This window comes from Anser anser (genome assembly GCF_964211835.1).
Source record: "Anser anser genome assembly, chromosome: 4".
Lineage (NCBI taxonomy): Eukaryota > Metazoa > Chordata > Aves > Anseriformes > Anatidae > Anser > Anser anser.
Genome location: NC_139724.1, coordinates 75,556,224 through 75,581,151, shown reverse-complemented (window position 1 = coordinate 75,581,151; position 24,928 = coordinate 75,556,224). Strand labels below are relative to the sequence as shown.

The window sequence follows — 24,928 nt, the reverse complement described above, 5'->3', positions numbered from 1 at the left end:
TTCCCTGGTTTGAGTAATACATGAGATCAGGGAGTGGAAATCATACAAATCTATGGAATTTTTGAATGTGGGAATGTGGAGTGTATCAAAGTCTCCAAAACTAACACATTTGCAGCAGGAAGTCTTGAAGCACTAGAAAACCCTCTCTAGAGCCAGGTCACTCAGGGCTTCCAGGTTCCTTGTGCTGGATCCAGGAGTCTTCCCTGGGTGAGCCCAGAACTGCCAAGGTTTTCAGCCCACTGGTCGCATGGTAAGAAAGCCATGGAAACTTGGCATGACAGGGCTGCCCCGGGGCTGTGAGTAGTGATTGAAGTAGAGGTTGTTAAACCTGGGACATTTCCGCTCTGTTTTCCAACTGGCGTTTCCCAATGAAATCCTCCTTCTCTGGCCGGCGTCCATATGCGCTACTGGGGAATCTCGTGAGTTCGGCATCTGCTTAAACGCTTCTCTTACTTTGGGCCATTGCACCCAGGAGAATGACGTGTGCTTTGCAGGTGTGCAGGAGGCTGAACCCACACCCAAATATTACAACAAGAAGGTCAAAGGAGACTGGTTTGCTTTTGCTGCTGGCTCTGGACTACCTTCTCTCATGGCTGCCTAAATGGAGGAGGAGGGGAGAGGCTGCACAGATGGATCTTTTCTCCATCTTCATTTTAACCTCTGCCTACTGGTTTTCTTTTCTCGTTTCTAACTCCTCCTTCCTCACTTATGCACCACACCATTTCCCAGCAATTTAATGCAAAAGATGCCAATCAATCACCCGCAGGCAGTAAAACTGCCAATTTTGTACCCGGAATAGCCATTTTCAGGTTTGCAAATGCAAATACATACGGATTTGCACAACATGCTTGTGCTTTGCAGCAGCATGGATGCCATCAGACATTTCGGCCCTGCACCCCTGACTGCTGTAAGAGCCAATACTTCCACCCCCAGCCATGCTGGGTTGGACACAGAATGAAGCCGTTGATTCGGAAGAAAAGAAATGACGCAAGCAATGAGGAACAGAGGTCTCTCACCCTTGATCTCTGATGAGAAAGGAGGGCAGAATGCTTCTGCTGAGGCAATTCTACTTTCTGTTTGAAGAAAGTCCTTCTGGTTGTTGGAGATGATCACAAAATGCCTTGATAAATGAACGTTGTCAATCAGATTTTCCCAGGGGATGTCTCCCCACTCGGAATCTCTGTTAAGGTAACTTTTGGTTCCCTCCAAAATTACAACACAGAGATATTCTGCTGAGTTGCAGAACATCGTACAGTGACCCTGGGGAGGGGGCAGGGAGAAGAGCATGGCTGTCCCTCTAAGCCACATTCTCCAGATGACTCCCGGTCACTGGGGTGACATCCTGCCCAGCCCTTGCACTAGGCTATTTAAACAAGAAGGGGAAGGACTTGGGTGACATGAGATATTCCCCCGGGTGCTGGGTGACAAATCAGTCCGGATTCCACTGATGAACTCTGCCTTCAGGGAGGGGGTGGCCATTGGACTCGCTGAGAGATTTCCCCCCGGAGGAGACCCCAGGGTGAAGGTGGTCTCTGCCCTCCTCGTTTTCTGGGACATCCATGTGATCCATGTCCCTTGGTCATTCCTTTTGACCTCCCTTGGCTTGGTTCCCTCAGAGACTTCCCTGAGGAACAGAGGCCTGGTATCAATTAGCTGTACAAGACAGATGGCTATAATCTCCGCTCTGATGCCTTGGCACGGAGAAATCCCTGGATGCTCACTTTGAGAGTGAGGAAATGGTGCAATCTATGGCCTGGAGCTGCAGACGAAGTCAGGGATCCCAGGGGATCCTGAGAACCTCCGGGACCATGAACCTGCCCTTGTTCCTCACCTCTCATGGTGTAGGTGTCCCCACTGTGGCTCACGCAAGGAGGTGTGGGGGAAGATGTCAATGCCCAGAGCCCCAGAGAAAGACTTTGAGGTAACAGCAGGAAGAACTGGCTGCAAGGCTGAGCGTGACCCAGTGCCATTGACCAACAACCAGCCATGATGTGAAGGCATGGTTCAGTGAGGTCAGATGAGTTTAGGAGCTGAAAATCCGCTCTCTCTTTTCATGGGATTTCTTTGGGGGTGCACTCCCAACCCTCCTTGAGTTTTCCTGTCCACAGGAGCGTTGCAACCGGGTCATTTCTAAAACACAGAGCGCTCTGTAGACAGAATATGAGGTTTGAGCAAATTTCTTGTAGTGTGACACTGGGCATTGTCCCAAGGCATGGAAGGGGACGTGCTCCTTACTGCAGAGCATCTGTGCCCCAAACCATTCCTCCACCAGGGGCTCTAGCTCTTTGTCACTGGGAAACTTCTGCTTCCTCTCAGCAGCTTGCTTGTGCAATGTGCAAGCCAAGAAGAGCAGACGGACCCCTCCTGCCTGGTTTTGGGAGAGCTCGTGGGTGGCTGCATGGGTGGCTGGGTGACATCCTTTCTGGCTCTCTGCCACTAACAGTCCATGGGGCTCCTTTGAAAGAGGCCGCTTGTTGCCCTTGGAATAAACAGATCAACTAAGGTGTGTTTCAGCCTGGGACTTTTCCTCCAAAGGGAAATTGAAAATTGGGCACAATCAGGAAATGCCATGGTTGTTCACAGCAATACCATAAGCCCAGTTTGTTCTCCAACCTTAATCCCTTTATACGCAGAGATTCTCAAGAGCTTTCCAGGCTGTTCCAGGATATCTCTCCTGACACCACGCTCATGCAGCCTGACAGAAAAAAAGACATCTGATAATAGCAGGGCAAAAATATATTGGTTGGCCATTTCATTCCCTGAGAAGTGTGCAAATTAGAGGAGACAAATGCAAATTTTCACGTAGGGCAAACTCATTAAATTGTTTTGGCCAAAGCAGATGAGAGAGAGAGAGTAATCTGAAAAGCAAATGCAAAGCTTCAGTCCTGAAACTTTTCTAAACCAAACTTTTCTTTCAGGATCAGGGGACGGGGATGCCAAAGTACTTTGTATTGGAATTTACTTATATTTATTTTTAGGAACCAAATGAAACATAATCAAAACACAGAATGAAATACTGCATTATGGATCAATTTGCAAAACAGAGTTTAATTTTGTTTTGTTGACCTAACGATTCTCTCTCTTCTTTCCCTAGATCCTAGACCTGCCAATGAAAGACCATTATCAACCTTCAGGATCTCCCTTGGGTGTTTCAACAAACTCATTATCAAACTTTTCACTGAAAACATGCACTTTTTTTTTTTTTTCCCATGCATAATACTCTTCTATGCATCTGCTGTGAATCATATGTGAAAGTCCTACACCCTAAGGGTGGGCAGGGGTCAACACTTTGCACTGTTAAGGTCCCAAAACCAAGACAATAAATCCTCTGGAGTGAGGAATTATCCTTTTGATACAGGAGTCCCAGCTCCTACACGCATGCTCAGGGATGTAACCACAGTACAAATAGGCTTTTATTAGTAGGAATAATAAATGAATTGTTCCCAAATGATCACATTCTTGTATTCTCTCTTTTGTTTGTTTGTTTGTTTGTTCTTGGTTTTGCTATTTGTTAACGGCAACAAACAGCTTGGTTTGCTTTTCATTTGTAGGCTTTTCTGCGTGGTTTTGAAGGCATTCCCTAATTTAGTGGAAACATCTGCCTAGTGGGATGCTTTTTGCTCCTTGCCAGTGCCTGGGGTGGTAGAGGCACAGCTACTGCTTAGCACTGCTGTCAGCCTTGGTGGTTTCTGCCAGAGTCTGCAGGACCCAAACTCCAGTTTACCTATCCAAATCTGGAAAGGTGTTTCTGCTTTGTGTAGGGAATGAAAGAGAACAAAAGGAGATAAAGATAACAAAGGAGAAGATGAAACCAAGGGAAAACTTGTTAGCAATGAAACTTTTCTGAGTGGCAAGCCCAGCACCAGCAGAGTTGGACAAAAGAGTCATTAAAAATGGGATGGAGACCAACAGCCACTAAGTGAGGAAGCATTCTAGCTGGTGAAGGAAGGAAACGAGCTCTGGGTACAAGGATCAGCACAGGTCCCAGGGAGACATCAATGGTGACTGCTGCTCACTGAAGAGGACTCTGGAGTGGCAGCTTTGTACCTCCAGTGTCAACTAGATCTGCCTCAGCAGCAAGGGGGGTAGAGAGAGCTGACCCCAGAGCAGACACCTACACTCAGTGTCGTGCTCTGCAGGGCCATGAATAATGCTCATTCCTTTGCCTGGATGCCTGCCAGATCTCTGAATGGGATTTTTTTTTTTTTTCCATTTTTGTGCCTGAGGGTCTGAGAGATGCTTGTGAAGACAGATGGATCCCAGGACACTTTTTGGACAGCATAGGGATAAGAGCAGGGGACAGTATGGCCAAGCATAAACACAGGGCATAACCAGGATGGAGATTCCTAAATTTTTCATCCAAGGGGAGCTTCTAACCCCAAGATCCTTTGCTTCCCACTGTGAGCAACGGTGTTCCCTTTCTCCTGGGTGCTGGTTGCTGGCGGAGGTATGAAGCACGACCACCTGTATCACAGAGAGTCTGCTTTAATGCAGCCCAGACTAAATCCCAGTGCCAGTTCACCTGGGAACTTTACTGATGGATTATTTGTTGGGAAAAGAGGGGGGAAACCAGGTCCTGACACCATGTGTGGCTGGCCCAGTCCCTCTCTCACTCCAGAAGTGATTTCTCCTGGACCGTCACACTTTTTTCAAAAATGTGTAGTGGAATTTCCTCCTTGGTGATTGCAGTTTGGGACAAAATAAACACTCTTGATCCTCTGCAAGCTGCTGTATCCCTGGAGTGCAGGTCACTCCTGGAGAGGGAGAAGGGTGAGAGGCAGGGATTTGGAAGTGACAAGAAATAAATAGGGGGGAAGAAAAATTGACTTTCCCAGATCATTTTTGACCCAGTCACCATGGTGACCATAAGTGTTCAAGAGGCAGAATGACTCACATCTGGCAGTGGAGCAGCATTTCTTAATCCACATTTCAGCACTGGCTGATGGGACCTTGTGGCTTTGAGGCATGCCTCCTCCAGTGACCTGGGGAACTGTTTCCAGCTCAGTTTGACAGCAGGGTCCGTGCTGTAAGGAGAGCCCCTTACACCATGAAATGGCAGTGAACAAGACCAGCTCATGAAATGAACCATCTGGTACCATCCTGAGCACATACTTGGAGGTGGAAGGTGACATCTATTTGTTTAAGCAGTCTTCCTTGGAGATCTCTGTGGCATGACTCAGACAAGTCCAACCCCAATGTTGACTTAACAGTCAGAACATCAAGTACCGTAGGTTCATGGTGCAGAGGACATTTTTCATTTTCATTTCAGACATTTCATTTCATAAATTTCAGAAATTCTCATTTTCATTTCAGAATTTTCATTTTCATTTCATTTTTCATTTTTCATTTCAGAGGATGTGGTGCAATGGACATGGTTCATTACAGAGGACAGCCACCCATGGATGGCAGGTAGCTGCCTCCTTCTTTTTTTTTTTCCAGGTGGGAAGTGTGATCTGCCACTCCTGTTGGCTAAAAATAATTTCAGCATTACCACAAAGTACTGCTTGCCCTGACATTTTTGGCTGATGCAGCTTCAAAAGATTGAATCTGAAGCTGATTGTGAGCACAGGGTTGGTCTCCTAAAGCATCAGTGATCTTCTAAATAAGAAGAAATACATCTGGATCAGTGGAAGAACACGGATGATAAAGGCAAAAGGAAGCCCATTAGGAGAGATGAATTTTATCTTGTTCAATGCAGCAAAGCAGAGGCTATAAGGGAAGAAGACATCTGACCACCTATGTGCCAGAAGGATGAAATCCAAAGAGAGAATAGAAATGCTTAAGCAAAAAGGTGATGTGGTAAAACAAAAAATGATTACAATGAGGCATGGATATGTTTGTGCTGCAAAAAGTAAATTATCGTATAGATCCAGAATGGCCTCCCCAGAATGGCATAGGTAACAGAGACCAAGGACAGGGACACACATGAAAATCAATAGTTGATTTTGAATAGGATTGTGCAGTATAGTGATCTGCAGCAAGAGTCTCTGCTTTCACAGGATGGAAACAGCTGCCTGCAGTATGTACCCATCAGAGCCATAGAAGGGTGCAGACTGGGGGAGAACCAGTGAGCAGAAGATGAAAAGCTATGAAGGGAGGAGGTACCTGAAGGACTGCCTTTGCACTTCAGGGATTGGTGGGCCTGATCACATTTCTGGCCACATGGCTCTCCAAAGGCTTGTCTGAATTCTGCTGTGAGTCAACTAGTTTTGCGTTGAGTGGTAAATGCCTATTTTTGGAGCAAATGATTTTTTGTTCTGTACATTAGGTTGTTAATTTAATCACCTGTGGTTTCTCTAAGTACACACTGATGGGTGTTCAGCAAGAGTGCAGAGAGTAAAGAAACAGACCTCTTCCAGCTGAACACGTGGAATCAAACCTGACATGCTGATGGTCACATTCAGCGTAAGCACCCTCCAGCGAACCCCCTACCCTAGTTTCCTTTAGTTCAGCCTCAGACACTGGGAAAATTCTGTTTTCATTGTAAATGCTTTCCCTTCTCCTGTCCTTGCAGCAGGATAATGAAACCACCCACGTCCCAATTCCCCTGGCCTTTTGGGGGAAGTTCACGGATCGATCCTGTAGGAGAGCAGTGGCCGTGCTGCCCGCTGGGGCTGTCAGGGGACACTAATGAAACCCAGGAGGAGCCTGCACGTTGTGTGTGCTCTTTGTGTGCTTCAGTTCTCACGTCTCAGCATTAGCAGGTGGGCAATGACTGAAAGCTGTGATGGGACAAGTTCTGTGTGCACCAAAGTATACTACAGCCTTACTATTGCTACATGTCCTAAATGGAGAGAGTAAACCCACCACTGCCAGGTAACCCCACAATCTCTATTTAAGTTGTCCAGCTGCGTCCTAGTTGCCCAGATACATGCCCAAGTGTTGGAGCTTACAGGACAAACAGGGACAGGACAGCCCAATAAAGTCACTTAGATATTTTTCTTCTCTATCTCTGCCAGTCAGCAAAGATTAAGCCCTTCTTTCAAAGACTTTTCTATATATTTTCTATTATTCCTGCACTGAAATATCAGGTGTGGTTTTTAATGCATGGCAGCAATGGAAAGGAAGGCAGCCCGACTCCTCATAGGCCACTCTTGGATGGAAACAGCAGTCCCCCATTCATTTTTAATTTCAGGACACAGCTTCAGAGTTAATCTATGGGAGGGTCCATCTGAGGGGAACGAGCTGACACACCAAGATAGGGTACAACCCGCACTCCAGTTTATGGGAAACAGCAAGAAATATTTGCGTAGGCAGGTTACCAGAGGTACTTTCCATGAGGGTTTCTCTTGAATTTCTTGGGAAATGTCCCACAGGCAGTAAGGGGCACTGAGACATCCAGCTCACTTGCAGGCACCTACCCATAGATAGCTATACAAGAAGGCTTCACCTGTGAGTCTGGCCCTAACCCTAATCTCTTTGGTTATTTGCAAACCAGCAATAATTACGTTCCTTTCTTATCAGAGAGGCATGGATGAGAAGGGAAGCATTCAAGGAGGCATTCAAGGAAGGGGACTTGTAGGGAGCAGGATGGGCTGGGATGCGGTTGGATGCAATGTCAGAAGACATCTCTCAGCATCTACACAGCTATTTCATACCCTTTTGCCTGGGTGTGGGCAAAACATCAGAGTGCCTGCATGTTGATACTGCTGGGTGCTCTCTTGCCTGCACCATCCCTATGAATCCACCACTTAGAGCTCCTCTGGGCTAGAAATAATGTTAGCTTTTATACAGCACCTGACACTGGAAGGGCTGGAGCCTGTGACTAAAGCCCCTGTGCACTGCTAAGGAGCTAAGATCAGCCTTCAGAGAGCCCCAAGGTGCTGTAGCCACGTGCAGTCACTGAAGAAGAGGAACAATGTGATTTCTCCTAAATAACTCTGCTTCACCAGGGCACGAGGGCGAGAGGTGCAATATTTGGAAAACTCCCTGTGCCGTGCTCCATCCTTCCATGCCTCTGCATGCTCAGCTCTTAGCAAGGACGACACTGAATGCGAATGCTGTGACGTGCAGTTGTTCTGTTTTCTTTCCCCAAATCCCCAGCCCGAGTGCAATATCGAGGGAGGCAGACAAGCCCGTGGCAGGCTGCCAGATCGCCTTCACAACACATCCTCACCGCTTTCCAGATAATTCCTGTGGAAGGCACCCTGGGAACAGAAATAGCCCATGGCTGGAAAACTTTCCTGGTGTCGTTTGACAAGTCTCTCCTAGAGAATTAGGCTTTAAAGGCAGAGGTTCAAGAGCTGGCACTGCCTCTGAATCCAGGCCCTCTGCTGTCTGTGCTCAAACTAGGTCAGCGAGCAGCTGATGGGGTCTCCACTCTTGTGCTGACCATGTCTGTGTACGCTGTGCCTTTCCAATTGCATTTCTGAAATCACATTTGGGATGGATTTGGTTGTCAGGCCCTCCACCTGGGACTCAGGTGAGGCAGTTCTCACCTAGGGCAAGAAATAACACCATCACCATCTTCACCAGGTAGCCTAGGGGTCTGAAATTTGCTCAGAGTCCTTGGGTTTGGGGCTAGTGCCCTCTGTGATCCCTATTGTTACCCATCGGCGGTTTCTTAGTAATCTGGGAGGCTGATCCTAGGAGATCCAAAGCTGGAAAGCAACCAGGGAGGAGATGTGTCATCACCCTGTGGTGGTGACCTCCTCCCCTCCCAGTGCCCAGCTCCAGACCATCCTCCTGCTGCAGGGAGGGTGCTCATCCCTCATCCCTCATCCCTTTCCTGGCAACGTTGCCCTACATCCCTCTTGGTTCATTGCCATGGGGAAGCACCACCATGCCATGAAGATGTCCCCATTCCTCATTGACTCTATACAGCCAATCACCCTTTTCTGACTTAGTTGTTATTTTCCCTCTAAAGTTTCTTTCTCTGTTAGCTTTCCCCCATCTAAATTATTTCACAAAAGTTGTAGAGTTTGTCCATGCTGGACCCAACTCCAGTGCACCCCCCTCTAGCACAGGTTGGGGCCACCTTCTTTTGTAGGGGGGGTTGCCCACTGCTCAAGCAGTCTTTGCATAATTAATCCTTACAGGGGAGAACTCTTGCAGAGCTTTCTCATGTATTTTTTCCCCATCATAGACATCTACTGGTGGATTTGCTGCATAGCTCTTGTTGGTGCTCTCTCATCACCTGAGACGTTGTGTTGCAAATTTTGCAGGAGTATTTGGGCCTCTTTTATCCAGGAGATCAGGCAAGTTAACCCCATCAGCCATGCTAAATATACAAACAAACTGTCGAGCACATGAGGGGAAGGGCTGATTGCAGGCCCTGAACCCAAAAGGCACCGAGCTGCTCACATCCAAGTTGCTGAAGGCTGGCTTCTAGGGCAGGTTTGTGTTGGAGAGCCTGGTTGGGGTCAGCTCAGTACTCGCTCTCTGCTCCTGATCCTCTTTCACTGAGTGTCATAAATGTACCCGCTATTTAGCAATGGGAAACATGGCTTGGACTTGTTTGGGGCAGAGATTTCTCACTGCAGGAACCCCTCACAAGTTTATTTTTCTTTTTCCAGCTGGGGAAAAAATAAAAGTTGCATTTCAGGGGCCTTAATGACAGAATTGTGAATTGCTTCACATCGGAAACTTCCTGGGAGGAGGAAATGCCCTCTCTTTAGCAAGTTGGCAGTTGGTTTTCTGCCACCAGACCTGGTGGTTCTCTGGCTGGGCTCCAAATGCATTAGCTAAGGAGCCGTCTTAGAGAAAGGCTATTCATTAGGAGCAGCTAAAAAGCCGGATCCTGTTCCAGCCACTCCAGTAAATCCATCCTTGGGCTAATCGCACCCATAAATTACGGCGCAGGGAGAAGTACAGTCTTCTGTTTTAGCGTGACAATTTTTATGCAGCACTGGAACAGAGAAAGCAGGACGGGCAGAAGTAGCTGCCTGGTGTGTTATCAATACTGGAGAGCTACCAAATGACTGTAGGTATGTAAGCAGTGCCTCAGTATCCCTAGCTCAAAATGATGATGAACAGTGCTGTCTCCTTCCCTAAGGCCATCTGTGCATGTTCCCCTTCTTCCTATTTAGTTCTTTGAACTTTACAGCTGCCATCACTGGGACAAGTTTGTCCCCAGCATACCTTGTGTGGAAAGATGTGAATTTTACCTCTGCCGCTCAGGCAGGTTTCCTCACCAGCCTGGAGAGCAGATGCTCGATGCAACTAATCAATACCCACTGGAGACATTATTTTTGCATTGTGGTGGCTGCGAGTGGCGTTGGAGGAAGCAGGATGAAGAGGGTATTTGGGGATGTGTGCTCAGCTGCAGGTGCAAAGGGCTCGGAGATCTCTGGATGGAAAGAGCTCGTAAAGATAAAGACCTCAGAAGGAAGAACTCATCACTCAGTGTCCCTAATGGCACTTTAAAGGAAATATTTACAGCACGTAACAGTGGCAATTAACGGCCAAATCAGAAAACATCTCTCCCGTGAAAGCAGCCAGCTGCTGAACTTTAATACTGAAGCAGTTCCTCGTGAACTACCCTTACTTGCACAGCCCTAAACCGGCTCAGCCACAACCAAATTTGGAGCAGGTGGGTGAACAAAAACAAGACCATAAAGGACATTTGGAAGCACTCACATGGGTTTGAGCATTAGGAGGGAGAGGAGACAGTTCTGTTTGGGGGCTCAGCCAGCCCTCTGGCATGGGGACCCCTCAGGGAACCTCAAAGCCCTGCACATCGAGCCTGCTGGAGACCAGAAGGGTTGCCAGTCCTTTCCAGAACCTCACTACCCTCATGGCTAGGTCCAAAAAGGTAGTTATGTCTTAAAATATTTGGACCTTAAAAACGATCCAAAATAGTAGTTATGTCTTAAAGCCACTGTGAATGGAGCCTGGAGAAGACCTGGTGGCAGCGTGGACATGCAAGTCTCCTCCAGAGAGGACTAGCCCTGAGCCAAGTGGTGTGAGTTCCTGCACTGTTTGGCTGGGGAAAGGACAAGGTTTGCTTCTTGAAACAGGTGTATTGATGTAGCGGGCATAGGCATAGTGACAGTGATAACCCCAACATAGCACCTTGATGTGAAGAACTGAATACTACATCCTGAACTTTACAGGGTAGGCGAGCCTACCTTTTTACAAAAAAAGATTTTTTTTTTTTTTTTCTCATGCAGAGAGCAAATATTTTATTAGTTTGTCACGTTCTTTGCTTTACAATTATGTCCTGTGATAAAAAATTGTCTTAACTCCACTTCTCTAGTGAACACTGGTTTCCTCTGAACACATGAATGAATGGCTTCCAAACACTTTCTAGTATATCCTAGATAATAAAACTTCTAAACGAGTACTACTGAAGTTGCAAAGACTCAAAAGATAGAAAAAGTCAAAGTGAAAATTACATTTGAAAAAATTCCTACACTTAAAGAGCTAAATATCAGAATCATGCTCTATTGTCTCTGCAGTGTCCCTGCCAAGACAAGTGCAAGGAGAAGTGGGTGCTCGTTTGAGTGATAGCTGAACAGAGCTGTTCACTGTCTCCTCATGGGTCAGTACGTGGCTCTAGGCTTGGCAAAATTACCCTGCTCAGCCCTGCTCTGAGGACAGAATTATTTGTTTCCTCATGGATATCTGAAAGTACTTATCTAACTGAGGGGACAGATATTTTGCAAACATATATATTTTCCTTAACATAAATATCTTTCTTTTCCCAACTCTCTGAGAAGAGAAAGCTGCTTTAGAACCATTTAACCATCCTATCTACAAAGCAATGCCAAAATAAACCTGTATTTTGGGTGTGGGGTCCTGAGCCCTTGGCATTACAGGGCCAGTCATACCCTTAAAGCATAATACCCGTCAGATTCAGGTCCAGCTGAAAGTGTCAGACTTTGGCAAATCTGGCCCCGTATTTGCCTTCACAGTGAGGTTCATCTCAAGTAGTTCAGATGTGTGCACCTCAGAGCTGGTGGTTTTTGGTCACCCTGAGGAGACACTGGTGCTTTTGGGATGTAACTGGACTAGACAGCAGCATTAGGATGAGATGAAGTGCATCCTCAAAATCCTTTTTCATTTTTGGCTACGTGACGTGGAAAGCCAAAGAGCAGTTTGCTGAGGGCTGTGCACTGTTGGCATCCAAAGCCAGGGACTGACCTGACGTTGGGAATGGGCAGTGCAGGAGACTGCAGAGGAGCTGAATTCCCCACCAGACCCTTTCGGGTCCTTGCTTTTAAAAACCCTGCAAGTTCCAGTCTTGCCAAAATGCTCTTCCCTGCCAACATCTCAGGAACGTGCTTTCTTCTAGCTGCATGTGGCTTCATAGAAACTGGATATATCCTGATTCCTGTCCTGTCATGACATTAAGCACCCCCTGACCTCAACAGAGTAAAATATCAACTTTCTGTTGTGACTACTGGTACCGCTAGAGCTTTTTAAACTCCAAACTGTCCTTGTAACACTTCTTACAGGAGGAACTGAACGCTGTGTTTTTCCCTGTCATCTTTCTCAGATATGGTTATCTCATTTTGCATCAGATTTGGCAGAACAAACTCAGCCTGTTACAAAGACATGGAATGAAAATCTTTACCTAATAAATAATATTTGGCACAAGAAAGTGGGACTTTATTCCAGAATGGTCCAGTAATCTTAGGAGGTACTATCAGCCCTGCCTAGAATATAGCACAATAATCCTATCAGGTGAAAATCCTGATTGATTGATCAGAAGATAATTTGGGTTGCTTCCCAAGGAAATACTTTCATTTTCTGAAGAGCCTTGAGCAAAAGTGATGTAGATATTCACTAAAGTGAGCACACCTCTAATTAAAGCCTACAGGTAGTACGAAGCTCTTACAGTGCTACTTCCTAACATGACACAGTTGCTAGTACCTAGTTAATGCTGTTTGCTGTGGCAAAACCAATTAAAAACAAGCTGATTGCAAGAGCTTAAGAAACCACCATGCATGATCATACCAAAGAGCGTCCCCACCCTTCCATTCAGTCTTCGTTACATCCCATTAACCAGATTATCAGAATTAATGAGTAAATATTTATCCAAATATGAATTAATGCAGATAGATCATGGTAATTAAGAGCTCCTTCCTGTAATATCCCGGACAAAGTTTTTTTTGTGTGCAAACATAATAAAACCTTCAGATGCAGCTTAATAAAGATGCATTTAATATTATATTGCACATTTTCGTATTAGTTCCAAAATTCCTGTTGAGAAATTTTATAACATCTTGCCCATTGAATCACAGTAGTTTTAAATTTTTCAATATCTTTTTTTTTTTTTTTTCCCCTGTTTGTGGTACATCTATTATAGCAACTGCCTCCAGATGCGTCAAGACTCAGCGATATAAAAACAGACGTTTGGCTTTAAATAGTTTTGTTTGGTGGAGCAGTGGGTGGAATAGAAGCAGAGTTATCCCATATATAGGTCATGGGAGATCTGGGTCCTGTTCCCAGTCCCTTCACTGAGTCACCACGCTACTTTGGCCAAGCAGCGGAAGAGCATATGTTCAAACTTGGGTGCCCAAATTACAATTTGAGGTCCTTATCACTGCATCTCTTGTAACAAGGAAGACAACAAAAGCTGTATTACAACCCTCCATCCGTCTCTGGCCTTTGACATAGGGTAATGGGTAAGAAGGGAACCATGCACTCAGCTGGGCTCCAAATAATCCTTTTTTGCCATCTATTTCCAAACACACATAGACTGTTTCCCTGTTGTTCTGCACAAGGGCGCAAGGAGTGAATTAACACCGTCAAAAGCTTTGGCTGCCCAGTGTAGCCTCTGATTGTTGTCTGTGTGCCAGCTTGTAATTCCCTCCTAGGCCCTTCTGAAGGATCCCAGCATGTTCTCCCTGGAGGGGAACCCAGCTCACAAGCTGCTTTTCCATGGTATTATCTTCAGATAGATGCAATCAATGGGGATTACTCATAGCCATGTCCCCTGTGCCTGGGCTATTCCTCCAATGCTACCCCAGTGCTCTGCACCCACCCTGACTCTCCCACGTGTCCCTGTGCCTTGCCAACACCATGCATCCCAGCTATCATGCCCTACAAGTGACACTCTAGTAGGCTGCATCAAATCCCTAAAGTTATTGCAGACACTCTGAACTGGGGAAAAAAAAAAAGGCAGAAATCACATTTTCTTACTGATTAAACACCAGTATATTTTTTCAGGGAAAACAATGGTTTTGTCCTCATTACAATGCTTTAGGAGCAGGTCAGGAATGGTTTGGGGCCAAGTGATCTTTCTTGGAGAAAGGGAGATGGGCTGGAAGATCCATCCATCCCCCATGATTTAACTATTCTAATTTGCTATGAACCCATTTGATGGAAACATCCTGTGGTGGAAAGCAGATGAGAAGATTTTTGCCTCTTGGTTCGGTAATATCCTGTAAATCAAATTGTAGCCTTCCACCAAGGAGCTTTTGAGACTCTGGGTCTGTGCCTTTGCTGGCATTTTTAAGGAATGTATGGTTCCCGTGGATCAGGATCAACAGGGAACACTTGACAGATGGAAGAGTTCATTGCCATTGCTCTGCTTCCAGTTTGAACTCAGACTTTGATTCCAGTTCAACCCAATATTCAGTCAAAAATCCTTCTCCAGGCCATAGGCAATTATCCCAAAACAGTTGTACATTGCTTTTTCCATGCCAATTCTGCCACTTTCACCACGACCCAAAAAATTTCAGGAGATACAACAGACTACCCTGTCCAGCTAAGTATTTGAATGGTGTGTCTTTCATCCTCCTCTTAAGTCCCATTTTTGATCGGGTCCTCCTGTGCACAACAAAATTAAAGAAACTTGGTGTTAAGAGGAATTGTGTCTTGTGGTGGGTTTTTAGGGAGTATTTTCTGGGGTCTAACAAAGGGCTGAGCTCACTCTGCAATCTTCCATCAGTGGGGAAGGGTATGTTAGTTCCCACTCATTTGCCTATCTGCCCATTTTTATGAAACTTGTAGGAATTCGATATATTGGAGACCTTTAGCACTTTCTTGAAAGCAATTGAGATTGATGAAAGAGTTTAACAGATGGTGGGAAAGGGCTAGCATGCACACAGGCAAAGAGCAATGACATAAGCCCTTGTTCCCTTAGGAAAACATGGCAAATGCTCTTCTACCAGAATAGAATTAGATTCTCCTATCACAACACACTTGGTCTCATCTGAAATGTGTCTCTACCTACACAGCCCTCCCCATCATTCGTTTTACAAAAGACAGTTTCCAAAGTCTGAGCAATGCTGTGTCTCTGTGAGCCTATCTTCTGCAGAATGTTTTGTGAAAGGACTCCTTCTGACCTGTGAGAAATAGTATCTACAAAAATAATTTTGTTTTGGCTTGAAAAAGACCTTTCTTAACCTGGTTTGTTTAGCAGTTGCCTTTCCTTCAGGATGCAGGGAAAAAAAGCCAGGACACTATTTTTTTAAATCATAACTGGAAATAAGCACCAGCTTCCACTGCAGACACTGGCAAGTCACTGCTCCAAGGCAAACGTAAGAGCAGCGTTTTGCTTGCAGTGAGGGATCTCTCGATCTCTTCCTTGTCTGGGTAACCGCTGCTAGTTGGGGACAGGTTGGAGGGAGTCTTGGCTTGTGGGCTTCGCCCTTGTGTGGCACCCGCTGTGGGTGCTGCTGTGCCTCTCTCACACCAACCTGAGTTTCTGACCAAATTTGAAGGATAACAAATATGGGAGCCCACCACCTAGACAGGACTACACCCGCTAACAATCAAGAGCCATGGAGGGGTGTAAATCGCCATCCTGGGTACTGGCTGGTACACCCCAGGGGATATATTTTCCTCTTGGGTGCTGCTGGGGTAGTGATGAAGAGGAGCTTTGCCTCCACTTCTCAGGTGGTCCCATCTGGGGCCCCACACCCTCTTTGCATGCTCCTCGGGAACAGAAAATCGGATGGGGAGCAGAGCTCCATCCCTCCTCCTATTCTTAACTCCTCTTGCATCAGCTTGGAGAAAGGACATAACTATTAAGGAGATAACTATATAACTAAGGAGATAACTATTTATGGGTGTTGTTGGGGGGGGGTTCTTGTTCCTTGGCCCATTGCACAAATGTCTACTGAAAGGACAAATTCAGCCCCTAACTTTTAGCAGGGTTTTCCATCAGCAGAATAGCCAGTGAAGCTCCTATGGCTGTGCATCTTAAAGGAGATGTCATGTGTAGATTCTCCAGTGTCTAATAAAAGATTGACCTGACACAGGGTTGAGCTTCTCCTCACCTGGCTGTCATGTTTCCATTGGACTTAAAAAAAATCCAGTCTAGGCTACCTCTTACATCTTTACATGTACTTACAGAGTAGATACTGTCAGCCAGATAGTTGTCCCTTTGAGGGTACTTTTGTACCCTCTTCCTCTCAAGAGGCAAATTAATACTATAATTCATCTTGTCCTGTGGAGGATGTCCAAAATAGTTCGGGGGAGTCACACCTTCAGGCACTTCCCTCAGAAAGATAAAGGGGGCTTTGGATGAATAATCCTGAATGACTTCATACTGGTGTTAACGTTGCTCCAAAAAGGAGCTGGACCTTCAGAGGACCCTTCCAGCCAGCAACTCCCTGATGCTATGGCTAGCTGAGATGGAGGTACTTACGCCTGAGACACCCGAAGTGAGATGAATTTTACCATAAAAAAATACCCTTAAACACCTGGCCAATATCTCTGAGAAGCCTCGTGATGTTCTCTTGACGGGTCTTTGCTAAGCAAAGAGGAACCCTGGCAAAAACACACATCCACCAAGCAGCACTCCAGATGAAGCAGTTTAGCAGAGCTTTACTGCACACCCTGCAAAAGGCACAGCCCATTAGGGTTGTCCTGTAATTAGGATTTCATCTTTTGTTGAACAACCCAGCTGCTTAAAGAGTCTCATTAGCTACACAAACTGTTAATTGTGCTAAAACTCCTGGAGATGGCATCTTATGCTTGGAGACACGTATCCCAGACCCAAAAGCGAGCTGAATTATGCAGCTGATAAACAGCCTGTGGAAGTATTTGTTAATTTGAGCTGATTTAAAGAAGCATGTTTGCAGATTATTCCAGCACAGAGAAAAGACTGACAACATTCAGTGCATCCATAGGTCCTGTGGTCCTGCTATTTAAATTTTTTTTAGTTATTTCAGCTTCTCAGTGCAGATGCGATAAGTATTCCTTTTGTGTAGCCCAAGTGGAAGCTATTTTGCAGAAAGAGGCACAGATGTGTGCAGGCTGACGCCGACACCGGGTGACAGAGCCAGTGCAGACGCTCTGATTGCTAAGTCCACGCTAAGCAGAGCGGGCAGCCTTTTTTTCTTTTCAGTTGACAAATTTGCTTATCCCTAAAAAGCATATTCAGGCAACAGGCAGTCAGCAGGATAAGTCTGTCACTGATAACTTCTTACAAATTCATGACAAATAGAATGAACAAGAAAGTCAAAACATTTCATTTTGATATTTTCAGAATAAAATAGATCACATTCATTTCATTTTAACGTGACAGCTCATTTTGAAATATAGCTGAGAGTGCTCATTTTTAATAAACACTTATTCACCCTTTTCTTAAATTGAGACAATATGTTTCACTTAATTGAATTTTTGTTTCCAACCGGTGTTTCATTTCCATTAAGAATATTTATCAATACTATTTCCAGTAGACCTTAAATACTTTCTTACAAGTTAGTCTAACAAGCAAGTAAAAAGGCAGTTCTACATAACCATTTGCAAACTTCTTTCCAAGGAGAATTGGCCCCAGCCTATTTCAGTTTATGGATTTGTAATGAACTTTACTGATTTCACTCAGTTTCAGACCCATCTTATGAGCTGTAAAATCAGAGATTAGACCTTACAGAAGTTTCTGTTCTCTTCCTAGATAGCAATAAATGATTCGCAGGTTTGAATAGGAAATTGCAATTAATAAAAAGGAGGTGAAATCAGAGGCAGCATATTTTTTAGTCATAAAATAAATGAACTTTTGCTGTGTTTATATTATACGTATAATACAGCAGGAAGTAAAGATCAAAGCCATGTTTATAGAGAACTTGGCAAGTTGCACACTTGGAGGAAGCAAATGGGTTCACAGGAGGTACTTAAAGAATGAAGTTTGGATTTTTAGCTGGTGTAAATCATCATTTTCCTTTGACATAAGTGCAACAGTAGTGATTTACATCAGTGCAGGGGCTGGTTCAATGGCTTCAAGGGGGGACAGATGAGGTTAAAAAAAAGTATTTTTTTCTATGGAAAAGTATTTGCCTGGTGTTTGTTCTCCATTTACAAGTACTAGAAATAATTCAGAGGAATAGGATCCCCCGATTCCCAGCTTCATTAGCTGCAAGGTATAAAGGTGGCAATGAGGTTTGGAGATGGTTCCTGCAAAATTGCTCAGCCAAGGAGGCAAGTGCCTGGGGCTGCCCCGAGAGCTCAGCCTTCAGCCTGGCATCTCCCCAGACCCCACACTTCCAAAGCTCTCTGCAGGCTACAACAATCTCCCAAGCCACATGAAGTTTGAAAGGGAAACTGAGGCACAGTCAGATGGGATTAGTCACCTTGGGTCTTGTAACAAGAGAAGCTCACCACAGCCCTGCAGCTCCCTGCCTGAGGTAAACCACAGCCTCCTTGCTCACACAGGACAAAAACCCTTAAGAGATCTGAGAGAAACTCCCCAGCCACCATGCTCAGCCAGAGAGTGCCCGAAGGAAAGAGATGCAAGAAGGTGCAGCAGCTTGGGGAGACCAGACACCTGACCCACCACCCCAGGGACACCTCAGCATCCAAGGCTGCTCTGGTGCTGGTGAATTATCCCTCCGGAGGGCAGGATGGTGCTGAGCAGGCTCAGCGAGGTGTCTAACAGCCCTGGGCTCCAGCTGCCCCTAGGGACAGAGCTGTGGGGCTGGAGGGAGACCCAAAGCTCAGCGGGTCAAAATAAGTCTTTTGGTCCTCATGCTCTGTTGTTATTGACTTGACTCGAGCAAGAGGGTTTGAAATATCTGAGAAAAAGTGCAGAACTAGCTTCAATGCCTCTCTGCTGGCTGGTGTACGTGGACCTAGTAGTATGGCGGGCTGTGGGACGTGCAGGTCCCACCCTGCAGATGGTGTCACAGACCTCCCTGCTTTGCTGAGCTCTGTGCAAAGGCCATCACCTACATTATAAAGTTATTTTCACACTTTTTTCCTTCTCCCCTGGTTTAGCTACATCACTCCAGAGGGTTAATCTGACGACTGTCATTATTTGAGGCGGTGATGAAGAGCTCTGTGTTCCCTGCACTTTTTTGGTCCCGAGTAGCTCTGGTGCTGGAGGGGGACATTGCCTTGCGCATCACGTCCCCTTCCCACTGTGCCTGCTCAGATTTCTCTGCACATTGAGGGCTGCATCCTTCTCACTCGGGCAAACCGGTGTGCTGGGGCAGAGGTTGCTAAAACTTCAGAGCACAACCTGGCAGAGAGCCCCAAATGAGCACTCATGGCATGGGCATCTTGGCAGGGTCAGGAGCTGAGGGCATGACTCCCATGGGAGGAGGAACAGCCCTGGGACATCACCAGGACCCTTTTAGGTAAGACCTGGTCCTGCTCCAGGTCCCAACACAACATCATCATCCTGGAAAGTCAGCGGGACTTACATATCAGCCTCTGACATAGCTCTTGGAGGGGTTAAACCTCTCTTATCTCCAACATAATTGCAGCAGGGGTGGGAGCCCTAGGCACATGGAGGTAGACCCAGGTGCTCTCCCCAAAATTATGAGGATGGGAGGCCAGGGACAGAGACTGCAAGGCTGTTTGGGGACCTCTGTGTTGTAATTACACTCCTTTTGAAACAGAGCTGCTTCCTGCCTCCCCAGCCTGAACTTCATTAATTAAAGTGCTGAATGCAGAATAAATTCATTAAACCAATTTTTTTTGTTGCTTTTTTATTCATTGGCTGCTTGCTTTGATTGATTATGTGACTCTGATTAATAAATATTGAACGAGCGTTAATTAATTGAATTCAGTCATTGCTGGTTTCTCCACCTATCCATTACCTATCCCTCACCTCCACGTGTGAGTTGTGTCCTGAAAGGTGTCCCAAGGATCAGGTTCCCAGGGCTCTGCCACGGGGCTGGGCTGGGGACAGGATCACTTACCAAAAGGCAGGACGAAGAAGAAGGGGAACCAGCAGAGGATGAAAACGCCCACGACGATGGCGAGAGTCTTGGCCGCCTTTTTCTCACGGGAGAACTTGAGGAGCCGCACGGAGAGGGAGCTCCTGAAGTTGTGCCCCTTGCTCCGGGTGCTGGAGAGAGGCTCCTCCAGCACGCTGCGGCAGTGGATGCGCAGCACCACCTCCATGGATTTATTCCTCTCCTTCTTGACCCCCGCCTCCAAGCTCCGGGTTGTCCGCCTGGCCACCACGTAGATCCTGAAGTACATCACCAGGATGACCATGAGGGGCAGGTAGAAGGAGAAAAGGGAGGAGAAGAGGGCATAGCCTGGCTCTTCTGTGATGCTACAGATGCTCTCGTCCGGTGGTGGCGGCTCCTTCCAGCCCAGCAGCGGCCCGATGGAGATGACCATGGAGGAGAGCCACACCACCACGAGGATGACCCCCGCCTTCCTCTCCGTCATGATGGTGGGGTACTTGAGTGAGTACTTGACCCCGATGTACCTGTCCACGGAGATGATGCAGAGGCTCATGATGGAGGCGGAGCAGCACAGCACGTCCACCGCTGCCCAGATGTTGCAGAAGATGCGGCCGAACACCCAGAAGCCCAGCACCTCCAGGGTGGCCGAGAAGGGCAGCACGGTGGTGCTGAGCAGCAGGTCGGCGATGGCCAGGTTGACGATGAAGTAGTTGGTGACCGTCTGCAGGTGCCGGTTGCAAGCCACCGAGAGGATGACCAGGATGTTCCCCACGATGGCCGAGAGGATGAAGGCGGCCAGGAAGACCCCGACGCCCACCGCCTGCACGTCCAAGGCGAAAGGCAGCGTGGTGCCGTTGCCCTGGGGGGGGTCGTCGCCTTGCAGCCCCCAGGACCGGTTGGCACCGCTCTGGCTGCCCTGCCCCGTCCTGTTCCCACTCAAGCTGCCATTGCTCAGCTCAGCGAAAGTCATTGTAGAAAAGGTCCGGGCTCCATGGAGGGCGAGGAGAAAGCGATGCCGAGGCGCAGCCCCCCCGGCATGATCCCCAAGGCCCCCTCCAAGACTCGCTCACCCCCCTCCCCCCCAAAAAAAAAAACAAACAAACGAATTTTGGGGCAAAGCTCAGCCTTCCCCTAGGCGGGATGCCGGAGGGATGGAGGCTCAGCTCCGAGCCCCCAGCCCTCTTCAAGCCGGGTGGCAGCGCTGCCCCCCACCCCGGCAGGGCCCTCCGGGGGGGGCAGCCAGGACGGGGCCCCCCCGCTGCCCTCGCATACTCCGGGGCTGCGCTGGGCGAGCGGGCGGCAGCGCTCGGCGGCTCCGTTCGCCTCCCCGGGAGGGCTCCGGGAGGGGCGAGGGGAGGGATGGAGGGGTAAGGGGTGGGCCGGCCCGGGGGTGTCAGGTGGAGGAGGAGGAGGAGGAGGAGGAAGAGGAGGAGGAGGAGGAAGAGGAGGAGGAGGGGACGGGACGAAGCGAGCCCTGGGGCAGGGCGAAGCCGGCTGCAGAGCCGGGAGCTTGCAGAGGACGGAGGAGAGATGTGTTTTTTTTTTTTTGGGGGGGGGGGCAGGGACACACTCGGGGGGATCGGGCACCCCTTGGGGGGTGCAGGCAGCACTGGGGGGGCAGGCACCCCAGGGAGGGGGGCAGGCACCCGGGAGCCCCCGTCCCGCCGCCCGCCGCCGCCAGGGAGCAGCAGAGCGCAGGGTTTGCCCGGCGGAGCGGTGGGTGCCCCCCCGGGGGTCCTTTTTTGGGGGTGGGGGGGGGAAGTTTGGGGGGTTTGGAGGAAAGGAGGGTCTGAACCTTCTCGCTGGAGACCCGCAGCCGCAGCTCCCGGCTTCTACGCCCCACCAGGCGGCTGCTCTGCAAGGCTGGAGGGTGTCCCCGCCATTGCCCCCCCATCCCCAGCATCCCACCAGGAGGCTGCCCTGCAGGGCTGGTAGGTCTCCCCAAACCCAGCATCACACCAAGAGGGTGTCCTGCAGGGCTGGCAGCCCCCCTCTCAGCTTCAGCATCCCACCAAGAGGCTGCCCGGCAAGGTTGGAGAGTCCCTTTTGTGCCCGCCAGCCTTGCAGGGCTTCCAGCGAGCATCCTTTGCGTGCCAACCCTGGGCTCCCTGTCCCACGTCCCAGCACCCTGCCCGCTTTGCGAGCATGGGGTGCCCCTTGCCAGTCCCTCGGAAAAGCAGAAGGGATGATCAGTGCCTTGTGTTCAGCAACAACGTGTGATCGGCAGCTCCCTGTCTACAACTTAACCCTCTTGCAAGACTTCGGAACGGCAGCGTGTGATTAAAACATATAGGCACATATTTCTGGGTAATTTAAACCTTTATTTTATTATTATTGTTTTCTTTTTCCCACTGATAAAGACAGATCCTGTTTACACTGATTTCCTCCCAGTGACCCCGCTCTTCTGCCTCCATACGTTGTGATGGGGACTGACCCCAGGGCTGAATAGGGGCTCAGCTGCTTTCTACTGTACACAGGAAATATTTCCTTGGAGTGTGTTTACCCATGATTTTTCAACTTTTCTTTCTTAACAAAAAGAAAAAAAAAAAAAAGAAAAAAAAAGGCTTTAAAGGGCAGTCCACGTACACGCTGAGATGATTTAACTATTGCTCTAACAGAGCAGGCGAGGTATGTTAATTCACTGGATATGAGAGTGAACAACAAAAATAATACTACATATATTCCCTTATTTTCTTTGACAATCATTGCAGGAAATGACACATTTTTGATCTTCCTCATTTCTTCCATGCACTTTTCTGTCCCTTAAGATTTCACCCTTCTTTATAGAGCTGGGTTTTTGACCCTGCTGGGAACAAGCAAAGTAAAAGAACTGGCAAATACAAGCAATCGGGAACAATTATTATACAAGAAAAATGTTTAGAAGGATGGTTTTGGTGTTTGCTTAAAAAAAAAATAAAAATTAAAAAAAGAATAGCCCAAACACCCAGCACTCGAGGTCAAATTACTCATTTTCCTTATGTTTTGATGAAAACATGTCAACCAGCAAAATGAAGTATTGTTTCTTACTGGGGTGCTAAACTCAGCATGGGATGATCTCAACCCATGGAATTTTGATGCAGTATCTCTGTGGCTACACAGATTGACGTCTAGATAAATATATCTCATCTAATCTCTGTGGCATACAGAGATAAAGAAAATGTGCATTTCTCCGAAGTTAAGACTGGACTTCTCATGTAAAGCAGGACTTAAACCGCCTTTTTGGTTGGAAAAGAAAGGTTTTTCCCAGATGACCGGACAGCAAATGCTGTTAGGGTGAAGATTTTATCTGCCCTGCATCTTGCCCTCCTGGGTGAGCTCTGCTCCTCTCCTGCTCCTGCTGCTCTCGGGCAGCCAAAGACAACTTGCCCGTGTTGCTGAGAGCTTGGAGCCGGCCAGGACCACAGGGCTTGAAAGGGATGCAGGCAGGGGATGGCTGAGCTGAAGCAGTGCTTTTTGGTCAGGATATATGGGGACACCTCGTGTGCTGTTTAGGGCTGAACCCAGCCATGCCTGAAGCCTCTGGGGTTGCTTTGGTGCCTTTCCCCTCCCAAGAAGGGAGGGCACGTCGTGCATCATCACCACAGCTCAGCCAACGAGCATCAACTCATTAAGATCCAGTTACCTCATTCCTTTCCATCTGTCTCATTTCAGACTAAGCTGGGGCTATTAGAGTTAACTTACGCTAATGAGGAACAGGTTCATGCTGACGCACTCGAACCCAAATCAGAGTGTCCGTGTAGGGCTGCACGGAGGAACTGTAGTGCCCAAAGTGAGCAGGCACCGACCTTTGAGACCATCGGGCCAGGACGATCTGCTGGGTTGGAGCTGAAGGAGGTGCAGCTCTTTCCTCCCTCTTTTTTGCCCTCCTTCTGGGGACAAGCTTACCCTAGGACTTAAATTTCAGGCACGTATAGCTCCATGTAGTGCCGCGCACAGGGATTTTTATGTAAAAGACAGACATCCCAACCCAATGTACATTCATCACCGTACACATTATGCCTGAATCTTGAAAAGGGAAGGTGATTTGTCAGTGCTAGAGACCACAGCTTACAGCATTTGGGTCCACATTTGCGTGTAGTCCAGATTTATACAGGCAGAGCCGTGCCCTTGGTGAACCTTTTCTCTGCAAAGGGAGATCAGCTGCCTGCAGCATCTCCTGGGTCCAGAGCTGGGAGAGAGGGATCCTGTTTGCATTGTGCTGAAGTGATGGTATTCAGGTGATTGTGAAGATGACCTTGCCTTGCCATGGCTGGCAATTCAATGTTCCTCTGGGGAACAGGGTCTGGTCTTTATTGTGTGTCCCTCTGAGTCTGTGTCCAGCTGGAGGCTGGTTAGCTCTGCTGGCTTCCTCCGTCCATCTGACCCCAGGTCTTCAAATTGAATAAAAAATGGGCTAGAAGTGACTGTGAGCAATGATTCAAACTTGTACTGCTGTCTTGTTTAAAAGGAAAAAAAAAATCCTAAAATTCACAGCTTGTCTCTCGTGGCATTGCTGCAATTTTATTTAAGCACGGTAAAAATCAGGCTACATCTTGAATGTTTATGTCTTAATTAATGAAGCGAGGAGGATAAGGAGAGGAAATAGCTTTTATTAGCTGTCTGATAAAGGTAGAGAAAAGAAAATCAGACAACCCTTTGCGACACCTACCTAAAATTGCCGTGACGTGTATCACGCTGTCCCGTTCCTCTTGCCTTCCCTGTCCCCTGAACCATCCTGACCACTGTCACATCAACACCATTCCCATATTTACTGCATTTGCTAGTGTTCTTCTGTGTCTGTGTGAATGCCTCTGGTTTGTTGCTGTTGCTTGCTTGCTTTGCGTGTGTGTGTTTGTGGTTTATTTTTACCCTTTTGTTTTACTTCTGCGGTTCTGGTGGCCATCAGTGGTCCC

The 24,928-nt window shown here is 47.5% G+C and overlaps 1 protein-coding gene across 1 annotated transcript in view; it reads right to left on the bottom strand.

Moving 5' to 3' along the window:
* ADRA1D (adrenoceptor alpha 1D) overlaps positions 1–21,006 on the bottom strand; it is a gene marked incomplete at its 5' end in the record, with an annotated part of 43,953 nt that extends 22,947 nt beyond the window's left edge. Inside the window, one exon of the mRNA XM_083835476.1 lies at positions 20,040–21,006. Within this exon, the coding sequence (XP_083691602.1) occupies positions 20,040–21,006 (967 nt within the window). The remainder of the gene's footprint in view (positions 1–20,039) is intronic.
* Between the last annotated feature and the right edge of the window lie 3,922 nt (positions 21,007–24,928).